The following is a 12,241-nucleotide window of genomic DNA, read 5'->3' on the forward strand; positions in this document are numbered from 1 at the left end:
AAATAGGTTAAACTATCATGGCCATGTTCTCATGCAGTTTGTATATTGTGTTTGTGTTTAAACAGGATCTCTTAGCATCGACAATGGCGTCGCTGTGACGGGATCTTCTGGAGGCTCGTTTACTCTCCTCGACGTTGACCTTCCATGGTACGTTGGAGGAGTAGCCGACTTTAGTACAATCAACAACGCTGCTAGTTTCCGTTCAAGTTTCACCGGCTGCATCGACCAGGTAAACGCAACACAAAAGGCTAACATCTGCTGTCCATCATTATTCGTGTGTTGACTGTAGGTGACTGCTAATGGTGTGACTGTTGACTTTGGAAAGGCTGTAAGCGGACGAGCAGATAAATGTGAACCAGACGATCCGTGCACGAATGTGACGTGCCTCAACGACGGCGTCTGCAGACCCGATTTTGCTTCGGAATCGTTCTCGTGTCACTGCCAGGTCGGATTCACTGGCCAACTGTGTGAAACAAACGTCGATCCGTGCTCGCTGTCGCTCTGCCGGAATGGTGGTTTGTGTCAAGCTTCGGGCAGCAACTTTTCATGCAACTGTCCTGATGAGTTTGATGGCGAGTTCTGTGAACGAGCAAGGCATCTGTGCAACGAGACAATCAATGGAGTGTCGTACCATAAGTGTGCTGACGATAGGTATTGTCATTATGATGTTGCATCTCACACTTATCGTTGCGCGTGTCCAATCAATAAACTTGGAGAGTTTTGTGAACAAGGTGATGAACACGTGTCATTTTGTGTGTTTTTGATGTAATTGATTTTTGATATCAATCATTGTCATTTTTGTGTGATGTAATTGATTTTTGATATCAATCAGTTTGTCATTGTGTATGATGTAATTGATTTTTTGATATCAATTATTTTGTCATTTTGTGATGTAATTGATTTTTGATATCAATCATTTTGTCATTGTGTGTGATGTAATTGATTCTTGATATCAATTATCTGTCATTGTGTGATTAATTAGTTTTTGATATCAATCATTTTGTTATTTTGTGATGTAATTGATTTCTGATATCAATCATTTTGTCGTGTGTGTGTGTGATGTAATTGATTTTTGATATCAATCATTTTGTCATTGTGTGATGTAATTGATTTTTGATATCAATCATTTTGTCATTGTGTGTGTGATGTAATTGATTCTTGATATCAATTATCTGTCATTGTGTGATTAATTAGTTTTTGATATCAATCATTTTGTTATTTTGTGATGTAATTGATTTCTGATATCAATCATTTTGTCGTGTGTGTGTGTGATGTAATTGATTTTTTATATCAATCATTTTGTCATTGTGTGATGTAATTGATTTTTGATATCAATCATTTTGTTGTAGATAATACTGGCAAGGGTTCAGGACGATTTCATGGATTCAGTTATATTGAGTATGACCACTCGTTGTTGGCTTCATCTCTCATTACCAACTTTTCTATCACATTTAATACGACACAGTCAAGTGGGCTGTTAGTGTACCAACCTATGGTGAGACCATATCGTTGTGTGAGCGTTGAGTGGTTACTAGTGTGTGTAGGCAACTGTAATGCAATATGATGTTTTAGTCATGTAGCATGACACTAAGTAGTAGGATGTGAAACAGGCAGTATCCCAACACTCATGGCTATAGATATACAGTAGATAGAGAGATTAGATTAGGTAGACAGATATATACAGCAGGGTTCTTGCAATAGCCTGTGGTGCAGCACACTCCAGATGATTGCCCCACCCTCAGAAACGGTAGATAGGAGTCCAAAGTTTGATGGCTAGGGATTGTATGAAAATTTCATACTACAGTACTGAAACACAATACAATATTACTTAGTAAAGGTGACATTAGCCACAAATCCAGGCTCTTACAAGAGACCGCGGGATAATAGCCTAGCTCTGTACCTACTTGTGGTAATTGCAGTCTGGTATGCGCTGACATTGATAGTTCCGGATGCTCTTCCCGTGACACCGAAAGCACACCTCTCGTGACAATGCCCGGGAAGTGTAGCACCTAGAATCTACTCTAGACTAGTCATGGCTTCTTGCGAATCAACAACATTGGTCTGTGCATGTCAATCAGCGCTTGACTAGACAGACTTTCTGTATTTTTGTCCATAAAACTTGCGCATGCGCAACCTATGAACATCGCTAAGAAGGGCTGAGTGGCGGCCAAAGTTGATTTCCTTGCCAGGGCACTTGAACATATGTTACACGCAATAGCTACGACGTAAATATACCTCACTTAAGATCGGCTCAAGTGCGCATGCCCGACTTAGACATGGACCCACCCATCCCACCATGCTCCAAAAAATCTCTAGCGAGAACCCTGCATACAGTCATACATACATACATACATACATACAATATTATATACATACATACATACATACATACATACATACATACATACATACATACATACATACATACATACATACATATCTATGTGTAGTTGTACTTGAAGAAATAATATATGATTCTCTACATACATACATACATACATACAATATTATATACATACGTACACACATACATACATACATACATATAGTATTATATACATACGTACACGTACAGACATACATACATACATACATACATACATACGTACACGTACATACATACATACGTACACGTACATACATACATACATACATACATACGTACACGTACAAACATACATACATACATACATACACATACATACATACATACACATACATACATACATCCATACACATACGTACATACAGAGATAGGTAGATACGAAAATCATCAAGTTGTCCAAATTTATGCAACTGTGTGGCAAGGGTTATTCTAATGTGAGAAACTCTTGACTCGCATTGTGATGCATATTAGTATCACAAGAGTGTACAAAACTCTACAGTCTTCACAATTTTCCGCCATTCTTGTGAGATACGCAGTAATGTTCTTACTGATTACATATGTATCATATTAATATTAATGACTAATTCCAACTCCTTGGAGTTACAATTTAGGCACCTGCTGTAGATATATGCAACAACATTGCATTGTGTATGGCATTTTAATCCATTTTGTCATTCGCTTTGCAGACTGAAGATGATTATTTAGCTCTTGGCATCTTTGGTGGGAAAGTCGAGTTTCGGTATTTTCGTTTGGTCGCTCAGTTAGTTGTCACATTGTTTATGATAATTTATGCCCATAGGTTTGACCTTGGGACGGGTATTGGTCTAGTGTCTACCACTGTTGATATCAATGATGGTGTTGCACATACTGTGTCCGTGTTTCGGTGAGTGGATTTGATCGAAACGTCTCTTTGGTGTTTGTAATGTGTGATGGTTTGTTCACAGACGAGAGAAGGTTGCGACTGTGAATGTGGATGGCAGAGAGTTTACTGGTCAGTCGCCTGGATTTTTTACAAGGTTGAATACGGAAGCAAACGTGTATGTTGGTAAGTGACAGTTGCCTGCCGGTCCCGTTGTCTCTCCATCTGTCTACTTGTTTGTGGACAAGCAGCCATGTTTCTCAGCTTGTATGTCTGTTTGTTTGTTTGTTTTTATGTATGTCTGTTTCTTTGCGTGTGTGGATGTCTGTCTGTTTGATTGGCTGTCTGTTTCTTTGTCTGTCTGTTTCTTTGTCTGTTTGTTTCTTTGTCAGTCTGTTTCTGTTTTGTTTGTTTGTTTGTCTGTCTGTCTGTTTCTTTGTCTGTCTGTTTCTTTGTCTGTCTGTCTGTTCTGTCTGTTTGTTTTGTCTGTTTGTCTGTTTGTTTTTCTGTTTGTTTTGTCTCTTTGTTTGTCTGTCTGTTTCTCTGTCTGTCTGTTTGTCTGTCTCTCTGTCTGTTTGTTTGTCTGACTTGTTTGTTTGTCTGTTTGTTTGTTTGTTTATCTGTTTGTCTGTCTATGTGTCTGTTTGTCTGTCTGTTTGTTTGTTTGTCTGTTTGTATGTCTGCCTGTTTGTTTGTCTGTCTGTTTGTTTATTTGTATGATTGCCTTGTTTCTATCTGTTTTGTTTGTCAGTTGTTTGTCTATTGATTTGTTCAGCTGTTTGTATGCATGCCAGTTTGTTTATCTACTTCTTTGTTTCTTTACTTTCATCCTCATCTCAACATCTTTTAGTTGCCACAGCCTTTGTTGCAATCTTGAGTATCACTTGACTTACTGTATGTGTTACAGGTGGGATATCAACTTCTGGAAGTGACTTTTCAGGATATGCAGATCACCTCAATGGACGTTATACACAAGGATTAGTTGGTTGTATCTTCAAGCTGTCACTACAAGGTTCAAATGACGAGATCACTCCACTGGGGGATCCTTTTTCAATTGGCGGCAGGGACGTCACAGAATGTAACTGAACAGCCAATTCTGCATGTTTTTGATTTCATCTGAAGTTGGGGGATTCGTATGGTAGTTAGTACATTGATCAACACGTGGGAGGGTGAGATTATAAGGATTATTCATATTGACGGCAGTTAGACTGCGGTCACGTTTCGTAGCTGTAAATGTCGTGGGCTCATATGAAAGTAGAGTTTGTCTAACGTTTTGTTCTCATTTTGTCGTGTACACTTCTGAAAAAAACTGAATGAGGAAGTCGTTGATCAACGTTTTGTCGGGCATCTTGGCTACCATGCCATAGACACCGGCTAAACCTTTTGTTGAGAATTCCCTGTTTCCCTGCAATAGAGAACGAATTGGGTATCAGTTGTGGTGAGTACGACTATTGGTCAGTGTATGATTGCTGTGTACCCGTACGGTATCTGCTGCCTGTGTGAGAGCGGCAAGGAATTTGTCGGTGTGTGGTATGTGGTGCGGGAGCACCGAACAGTGAAGACAGTTTGGTAGTTGTTGTCGTTCCATTTTCCATCCTGAAAAACAGGAAATATCACGGGTGCAAAATCGTTGCTTTTATGTGACATACGCATCTTGCTTGCTGTTTACCTTGTGACTCCATCACTTCGGCTACAGCAAGGATGTCAACGTCGGGGTCGTTTGATCTGATAGCGAATGAAGTCATATGAGGTTGTCCAATGATGCACAAGCCCTGGCAGATGAGAAAACAATCATACAAGTTCACTGCAAGAAGTTGTGCTAATCATTATTGAACATAATGCTTTTGTAATGGTTGTCTGACTGATTGTTGTCGATAGTTTACTGGTTGATACTCAACATTTTTTCAACTCGAACGTCGAAAAACCAAACTGTGTTCTTGCTTCTATGATTGCAAAATATTTGTATATCAAGATCCTATTGGTTGCTGCTACAAAAGAGAATCGACCAACGATGTTGTAATCAGCAATTTCAGCGACCGAATATTTCAACTCTACTGTACAGTGTACTATCATTTCATAGGATCCCAGTCATGTTTGTAAAATCTTCGATCTACATTGCAACTCATTTTGTCAAACGGTCTATTTTGATCATTGATAGTGATTTGATAGGTAGGGGTCGGTGATGTAAGGGATTGACCACATCAAGTGTGCAGTGGTGTATCCAAGGAGAGGGCCCTCCTCTCCTCCTCTCCTCCCTCCCCTTCTCTCCTCCCTCCTCTCCTCCCTCCTCTCCTCCCTCCTCTCCTCCCTCCTCTCCTCCCTCCTCTCCTCCCTCCTCTCCTCCCTCCTCTCCTCCCTCCTCTCCTCCCTCCTCTCCTCCCTCCTCCTCTTCTCCTCCCTCCTTTCCCCCGTTGCCATTTGCTGTTAACTTGCCAGAGTGTACATTGTGTTGATACTTGCAATTGTCCAAAAGGTGATCGGATGCTATACGAGGCTGATGACTGATTTGATATCAATAATATTCTAATAGAATCTGCGCACGTCTCATAACGTTTGACTAATAAATATAAAAATTATCAACGTCTTTCACGAAACTGGGTGGGTGTGGTTTTTCAGTGGGCGTGGTTCGGCCCTCTCAAAATCCTTGATCTGCACGTGGTGTGTTAGAGCTTTCCAAGTATTATAAGGTTGAGGTGAAACAGTGATGTGAGTGTTTGATGAAACCATAACTTACTATTGAGAAAAACCGTAACAATAAAATATAAATTGCATTTCCTTGAAATAAGCTGTAGTGTTAGTTCAAGGAAATACGACAATTCACTTTTGTGTCTGTCTGTAACCACTTTTCTGTGAATTACTAAATTGGTAGGTAATAGTAACGATCAATGACCTCGGATCTGTACTGTACCTTGATATCTTCAATAGTGGATTTCATCTTATTTGTTGTATTCATTAGCTGTTGAGCATTACGCATGTAACCATCCACACCCATAGATCTCAGTGCTGCCCATGAAGAGGCAATGTTTGCTCCTATAGATCATTCAATAGACAAACGGATATTGTTTGTACGGATATCATTTGCTGCTTTTGTATGCGAGTGTCTTGACTTGAGGACGTACCTGGTCGTGTTCCTGCCAACCCTGGGGACGCAAACAAACCTCCTGGCCACTCGGAGTAGGCAAAATATTGATACTTCCTGATGTCATTACTTCGATAGAGCAGAACACTGGAACCCTGAAAGTGGACACTTGTTGAGACTTTGTGCTGTGGAAACGTTAGGGAAAAACATTGACCTTTAAACCAAATCCGTATTTATGTATGTCTGCTGACATGGAGGTAACTGCAGCAACCCTGAAGTCAAATATGGGCACTTCGTAACCCAATTTTTCCACCCTGTTGAACATGATTAGAATGTTATGACTAAATAAAGGTCGTGAAGTGAAATGACGTACCAGGGAAGCATGAAACCTCCAAAACAAGCATCGACGTGAAGCGGGAGACCAAATTCATTCGCAATTTTTCCAATCTTGTCTATCGGGTCGACAATGCCGTGGCAGTATTGAGGAGCAGAAGCCACGAGGAGGATAGTGTTGGGTGTTATTGCCTACAGAATGTATTCTAATCAATCAGTACAAGACCACAACAGCTTACAGTCACAAGCCATAGGTACACCATATTACAAGCCACAGTATCCATACGTCAGCACACGCTCTCTTTAGTAGCAGATCAATTAAGTTACAGGAGGAAGACTAGAAACAATGAGTCACTAGTCAAACTCTCAATGCTTACTGCTTTGTATAGACCAAGATTAGGACAGAAGTTGTCGTCAAGTGGAGTGTGAACGATCTTGACATCGAAGTATTTCGCTGCTTTGACGAACGCTGGATGGACCGTAATAGGAGCGACCTATAGACAAGGAGATGCCATGAATGGCTGTGATGTAACTGATTTTGAGAATTACTATTTCTGGGTTTGTGATGTGAGGGAAGAGCGTCCGGGCACGATCTCGATATGTCTTCACAGCTAAAAGGATGCTTTCACTGCCACCTACATAGAATAGTGGACTTATAATAAAATGTTATGCAGGAAATATATTAGGTGTATTATCAAGTTACTTAATTGGTAATTTACGTAATTGATTATTGCATTAGACTTGGTCTGTACCTGTTGTAATGTGTTTCATGCTTGTAGCTTCATATGACTTATATGTATGACTATATGTAGGTCTGATGTGTAGCGTAGCTTTGCCAGTTTCATAAACACTTGTGTGGTTGCTTGCCATTTGGGTTTATGAAAATAGTGTTGGGGTCACTTGTTATCATGAGACTCATTTACACTGACAAATATGCACACAAGTCATTAAGTCAGAATGTTGATGATTTGGTGCCTTGTGTCTTGCCAGAATGTGTACCTGCTTGAGTTGTTGTGATGTCAACACATTCATCAAGTCAGAAATCATGCATCCCTCAAATACTTACTTATTTTCAGGCCTAGTGGTTTAAGGTGGTTCGGCTGTGCACAGAGGGTCACTAAATCAGAGAAGGCAACTCTGTGTGTGTGTGTGTGTGTGTGTGTGTGTGTGTGTGTGTGTGTGTGTGTGTGTGTGTGTGTGTGTGTGTGTGTGTGTGGTGTGTGTGTGTGTGTGTGTGTGTGTGTGTGTGTGTGTGTGTGTGTGTGTGTGTGTGGTGTGTGTGTGTGTGTGTGTGTGTGGTGTGTGTGTGTGTGCGTTCGTTGTGTGGCATTCCTAGGTATGACCTTTGGTTGAAGGTGTGAAGGGACCGTTCAACTGGGAAATAATGTTGTGTAGATTCATTCAACAAGAACAAACTCAATGTCACTTTGTGGTAGGCAAACAGCCATTGCCCGTCAGGTTAGACATTCCTGTTTGGAGTGATATCAGTAAAGTATGTGGAACCCTTGATACTTGATGATTGACGCTGGCACCAGAACTCACTGAATAATTGAAGTTTTGTGTTACAAAAACAGATGATGGTCAAGATTGTTCTCGACTCGTTAGCGCTGAAGCATAAAATGAAGGTACTGTGTTTGTTTAACCTTCAAAGTTTGCTATATATACTGCAGGAAATGAATTGAATAGTTATTGATAAAACTGAAAGCTGAATATGTCTTCTCTATCATAGATCATATCAAGTATGGTGATGGGTGATGTCATTATGTCCTTGCTCGGGTGGCATGTTACCAGCATTTATGGAGGCAAGAGTTTTCTTATTTCAAAGCTAAGTTTGTAAGATGTGTGTGTGTGTGTGTGTGTGTGTGTGTGTGTGTGTGTGTGTGTGTGTGTGTGTGTGTGTGTGTGTGTGTGTGTGTGTGTGTGGTGTGGTGTGTGTGTGTGTGTGTGTGTGTGTGTGTGTGTGTGTGTGTGTGTGTGTGTGTGTGTGTGGTGTGTGGTGTGTGTGTGGTGAGTGTGTGGTGTGGTGTGTGTGTGGTGTGGTGTGTGTGTGTGTGTGTGTGTGTGTGTGTGTGTGTGTGTGTGTGTGTGTGTGTGTGTGTGTGTCACAGTGTGTTAGAAAGAGAGTATGTTACAAATATACATGCAGATTGACATTTAATTAATGTCTGTCTGCCTATTTACGTAAATGAACTTTTACAACAACAAAATTCATGAATGTTGGCATTCAATACCAGATGTCAGTAGTCCAACGACGTTGTGATCTCCATGCAACATACTCGCGGTCATCGCAACCGTTTCATTTTCAAATTTCCTCAGTGCCGGAAAAATCATCGGATTGAGAGCATTCTCGTGCATGAAGGCTCTCGAAAACTCGCCAACTAATCCATCATGACACTCTCCCGCAGCCGTGCCTTCAGAGAAAAGCTCGTATGCTCGTTGAATGCAGTCGTAGTGCTCGCCCTCGCTCGTGTAAACGTAGGCAAACACTCTTCCGTCTTCCAGCTTAACTTCCCGCCCTTTTAGATTGTGCATTTCAACTAGAAGTTGTTCGTGAGGAATCCCTGCATTTGCGAGGTTAGACAACATAAATAACCGCACGTGTCCACAGTTAGCTCAAGTACTAAGCATTCTCTCGACCTTTCTCCGGTATCCTAACAGCAACAGGTCGTGATGCGACTTGGCTTTCATCCGTCCGGTCGATTTGTCTGACAAAATCTCTAACTTTCGTCGCAAGCAAGACGTCGATGATGGTGTCGACGCCGGGAAAATCTCTGATTCGTTTGATGACCGCATTGAGCACGCCGGATGCTCCTTTTCGTAGAAACAGAGAGATGGTAACGATGCAGACGTAGGACAACAGTATGTGATTGAGTAGTTGCAACATGGCGCTCAAGTCAGACTCACGTGAGCGTGAAGGAGGCTTTGCGAAGAAATGAAGTTAGGAAAATGAGTTTAATGTGCATGTTTCAGGATGGTTATTTTAGGTGTGTCCTGTATTAATGGCATTCTGATATTAGGGACTAGGTAACGTGTGTTGCAACACCAGGTGGACTGGTGGGATTCCAGCTAATACAATTATTGCCACACTCTAGCAGCTTTCATGTAGATACGGAGAGTGTGTATAGATCCACTGTAGACTCTGAGTAGTTCTGTGCTCTCTAGCTACCAATGCTCGAGTCTTCGACTATCTAATTGACTTAGGCGTAGTCGTGGTCGGTAGGTTGCATTAGTGAGGTATCTGTCTGCTTATTGTGGCTCTATTGCGCCTTATTATTCGCATTGTGACGCTTTGTGTTGGGCTACATAGTTGACACGAGCATCTCATCCTCAACCGTGCCTACGCAGTGAACGTGGCGAGGGTCCCATTTCTAAAAAATTATTCTAGTTGGTGTATCTCTTGGTATAGAATTTTGTTGGTATGAGAAACCACTTCTGTTGCGTTAGTGTTGCTTTGCATAGGCAGAGAAGACAGCAAAGTGAGGGCAACGCGTGCCTCTAATTATCTAGACTGAGGTTGTAGGCGGTATGCGCGAAACGGTTATCTTGTGCAATCAACTGCAACCGTGCCATTCTACACAAACGTCGACCCATCGAAGCGGTCCCGTTCCCCACAACTACCGGATTATTGCTAAGAATCGAGGATGTCAGTGATATCGCCTAGTGGCAGCAGACCGTTCTCGACCAGTCAGATGGCTTTGGATTTCAAGAGTCAAAGGATGACGGAGATGGCAAGCATTCTGAAGGAGCATCAAGAGAAGCGCGCGAGAGAGTTCAAAATGGAAAAGAAACGACACGAATTCAACTGTTTCTTTGCTCTGACTGGCACTCCGGCACCCAGACAGGATCCGGGTGAGTGGCAACGCTACTGGACGAGTCAAAGAATCGAAGAGTGGAGCAAGTCGAGTGAAGACGCGTGTCGCAAGGACCTCAGCAGCGACTCGGGCATCTCTCTTTCCAACGAATTCGAAGGCGTCGAAAATGATGTCAGAGGTGAAGAACAATGCAAAAACCAGACGGCTCGTTTCCCGCCCGTTGTGTCAAAACCCTATAATCGCCCCGTCCTATGCACATACCAACCGAGACGTTCCGTATCCGCCACTGCGACTCGCAGAGCGACGCAAAGTGAAGTCGTTCGCCTCAATCTTGTGGAGAAATCCGACTGGTGCATTGCTAGCAGTCACTCGCTCACGGACGGTCACAGCAAATTGAGATGCGACGCCGGGAAGCTCTCGTCGCATTCGAGGAGGATAGTTTCTGAGCGGCTAGCGTCTTGTCGAGAATCAATATCCAAATGGAGTTGACTCATACACTGTGTATCGAGCGTCGCTCTTTCTAGATAAACTGTAAACTAGAGAAATACATACAGATACTCGCTCTTGACAGAGCAAGACTTTTCTATCAGCTATAAATCGTTGTACGCCATTTGAATTTCTATACGCATTTTCTATTGCTCGCAACTCACGTTTTCATACGTAATGCGTTCGTTAGTGTCTACTAGACAAGAGCAATACAATCAGCTTTACTAGAATAGTTAGTGTATTCTTAACTCATAAAATGCGTGCCTACACATCTACAGCCGACATACCACTGTATGTATTCGACAATCTACATCTTCGAGCGCTCGATCTAATCAGATTGTCACATATCACCGGCGAGAGGTTTGAAGCTGAAGCCCTTTCCTGTTGCGCAATAATTTTAGGTGCAGATAGCCTCGCGTCGCCAGACCCTTTCCCGCCGCGTCATGCTTACGATCGGGCGGGCGGGCGCGCGGCGCGGGAAGGTCGTTTAGCGCTACGTCCCCGCAAACTTGATTGCATACTATCTATACGCAGCAAGCCCGTACAGAGAGGAGGTTAGGGGGTGTTCGTACGAACCCCCCGCAGCTCCTTGGTGTTCCGCTGCTTGAGGCAATGGCATGTACGCATTCGACTGAGTAACTTCTAACGCTGTATCTAGGATTTCTACGCTACCCAACGTCTACATGGTTTCCCTTAGCATAATTACATACACAAGGCTCTTTGAAGTGTACACATGATAAAAGGACAAGCCATTATTAAATATCAGGCATTGTTGCAGGGCGACACGTGTCATTAAATAAAATGACAGGAAGTGTTCAGGTGCGATTCATAGCAGGGTACACGAGGACAGCTATAGTGCCCCTGAAAAAAGGATACTACGTTTGCCACCGGTAGAATGAATCGACCCGAAGAGCGGGAGAAAGCGAGGAAGAGGGCTGCTTCTGCTTGCAAAAGCATTGATGTGATGTTTGCGGCAAAGAGTCAGAAGACTGAAGAGTCTGAGAACAGGTTTTCTGTTGACGGGGAAAACACCATTGTTGCTTCCGAATCCGCCAACTCTGGTAGCGCCTGCTTGAATTTGCAATTGAGTCACACCACTTCTAGTTAGTAGATGGTCCACCATCGCCACACCCCCCGCCAAAGAGCCTGCGTACGGGCTTGCGCAATCAAGTTGGAAGGTTGGGCTGAACTACAAGCAAAGCTGGATATCAGAGCGTAGTCACCGTTACAAGTACGGAAAACGTACTAGAGCGATTTTGCAATCTCGTTGTTGAAGCAGAGTTCGG

At 42.6% G+C, this 12,241-nt stretch overlaps 3 protein-coding genes across 4 annotated transcripts in view; 2 read left to right on the top strand and 1 right to left on the bottom strand.

Annotated features, from left to right (window-relative positions):
• The window catches only part of LOC134196012 (protein eyes shut-like), a 15,259-nt gene extending 10,732 nt beyond the window's left edge, over window positions 1-4,527 (top strand). The window contains exons 5-11 of the mRNA XM_062665093.1: window positions 66-229; window positions 290-731; window positions 1,350-1,495; window positions 3,073-3,125; window positions 3,186-3,269; window positions 3,331-3,431; window positions 4,153-4,527. Of these exons, the coding sequence (XP_062521077.1) occupies window positions 66-229; window positions 290-731; window positions 1,350-1,495; window positions 3,073-3,125; window positions 3,186-3,269; window positions 3,331-3,431; window positions 4,153-4,331 (1,169 nt within the window). The 3' untranslated portion in view covers window positions 4,332-4,527. The remainder of the gene's footprint in view (window positions 1-65; window positions 230-289; window positions 732-1,349; window positions 1,496-3,072; window positions 3,126-3,185; window positions 3,270-3,330; window positions 3,432-4,152) is intronic.
• LOC134195300 (uncharacterized) lies at window positions 4,416-9,551 on the bottom strand. Of its 2 annotated transcripts, none has more exons than XM_062664308.1 (11): window positions 9,295-9,551; window positions 8,889-9,218; window positions 7,207-7,292; window positions 7,035-7,151; window positions 6,698-6,849; window positions 6,539-6,638; window positions 6,365-6,479; window positions 6,154-6,275; window positions 4,915-5,017; window positions 4,729-4,841; window positions 4,416-4,650 (listed from the first exon to the last, which is right to left on the bottom strand). In XM_062664308.1, exons 1-11 carry the CDS (start codon window positions 9,539-9,541, stop codon window positions 4,525-4,527), a joined length of 1,611 nt encoding a protein of 536 aa, XP_062520292.1. In that variant the 5' UTR covers window positions 9,542-9,551; the 3' UTR covers window positions 4,416-4,524. The 2 variants fall into 2 exon arrangements, with proteins under 2 accessions (XP_062520292.1, XP_062520291.1); XM_062664307.1 differs by having other exon boundaries at window positions 4,723-4,841.
• A 112-nt stretch (window positions 9,552-9,663) lies between these two features.
• Window positions 9,664-11,185, top strand: LOC134195867 (uncharacterized). The gene has a single exon (XM_062664955.1). It carries the CDS (start codon window positions 10,299-10,301, stop codon window positions 10,956-10,958), a length of 660 nt encoding a protein of 219 aa, XP_062520939.1. The 5' UTR covers window positions 9,664-10,298; the 3' UTR covers window positions 10,959-11,185.
• Window positions 11,186-12,241: the final 1,056 nt, after the last annotated feature.

Source organism: Corticium candelabrum, chromosome 20, assembly GCF_963422355.1.
Source record: "Corticium candelabrum chromosome 20, ooCorCand1.1, whole genome shotgun sequence".
Taxonomy (NCBI): Eukaryota; Metazoa; Porifera; class Homoscleromorpha; order Homosclerophorida; family Plakinidae; genus Corticium; species Corticium candelabrum.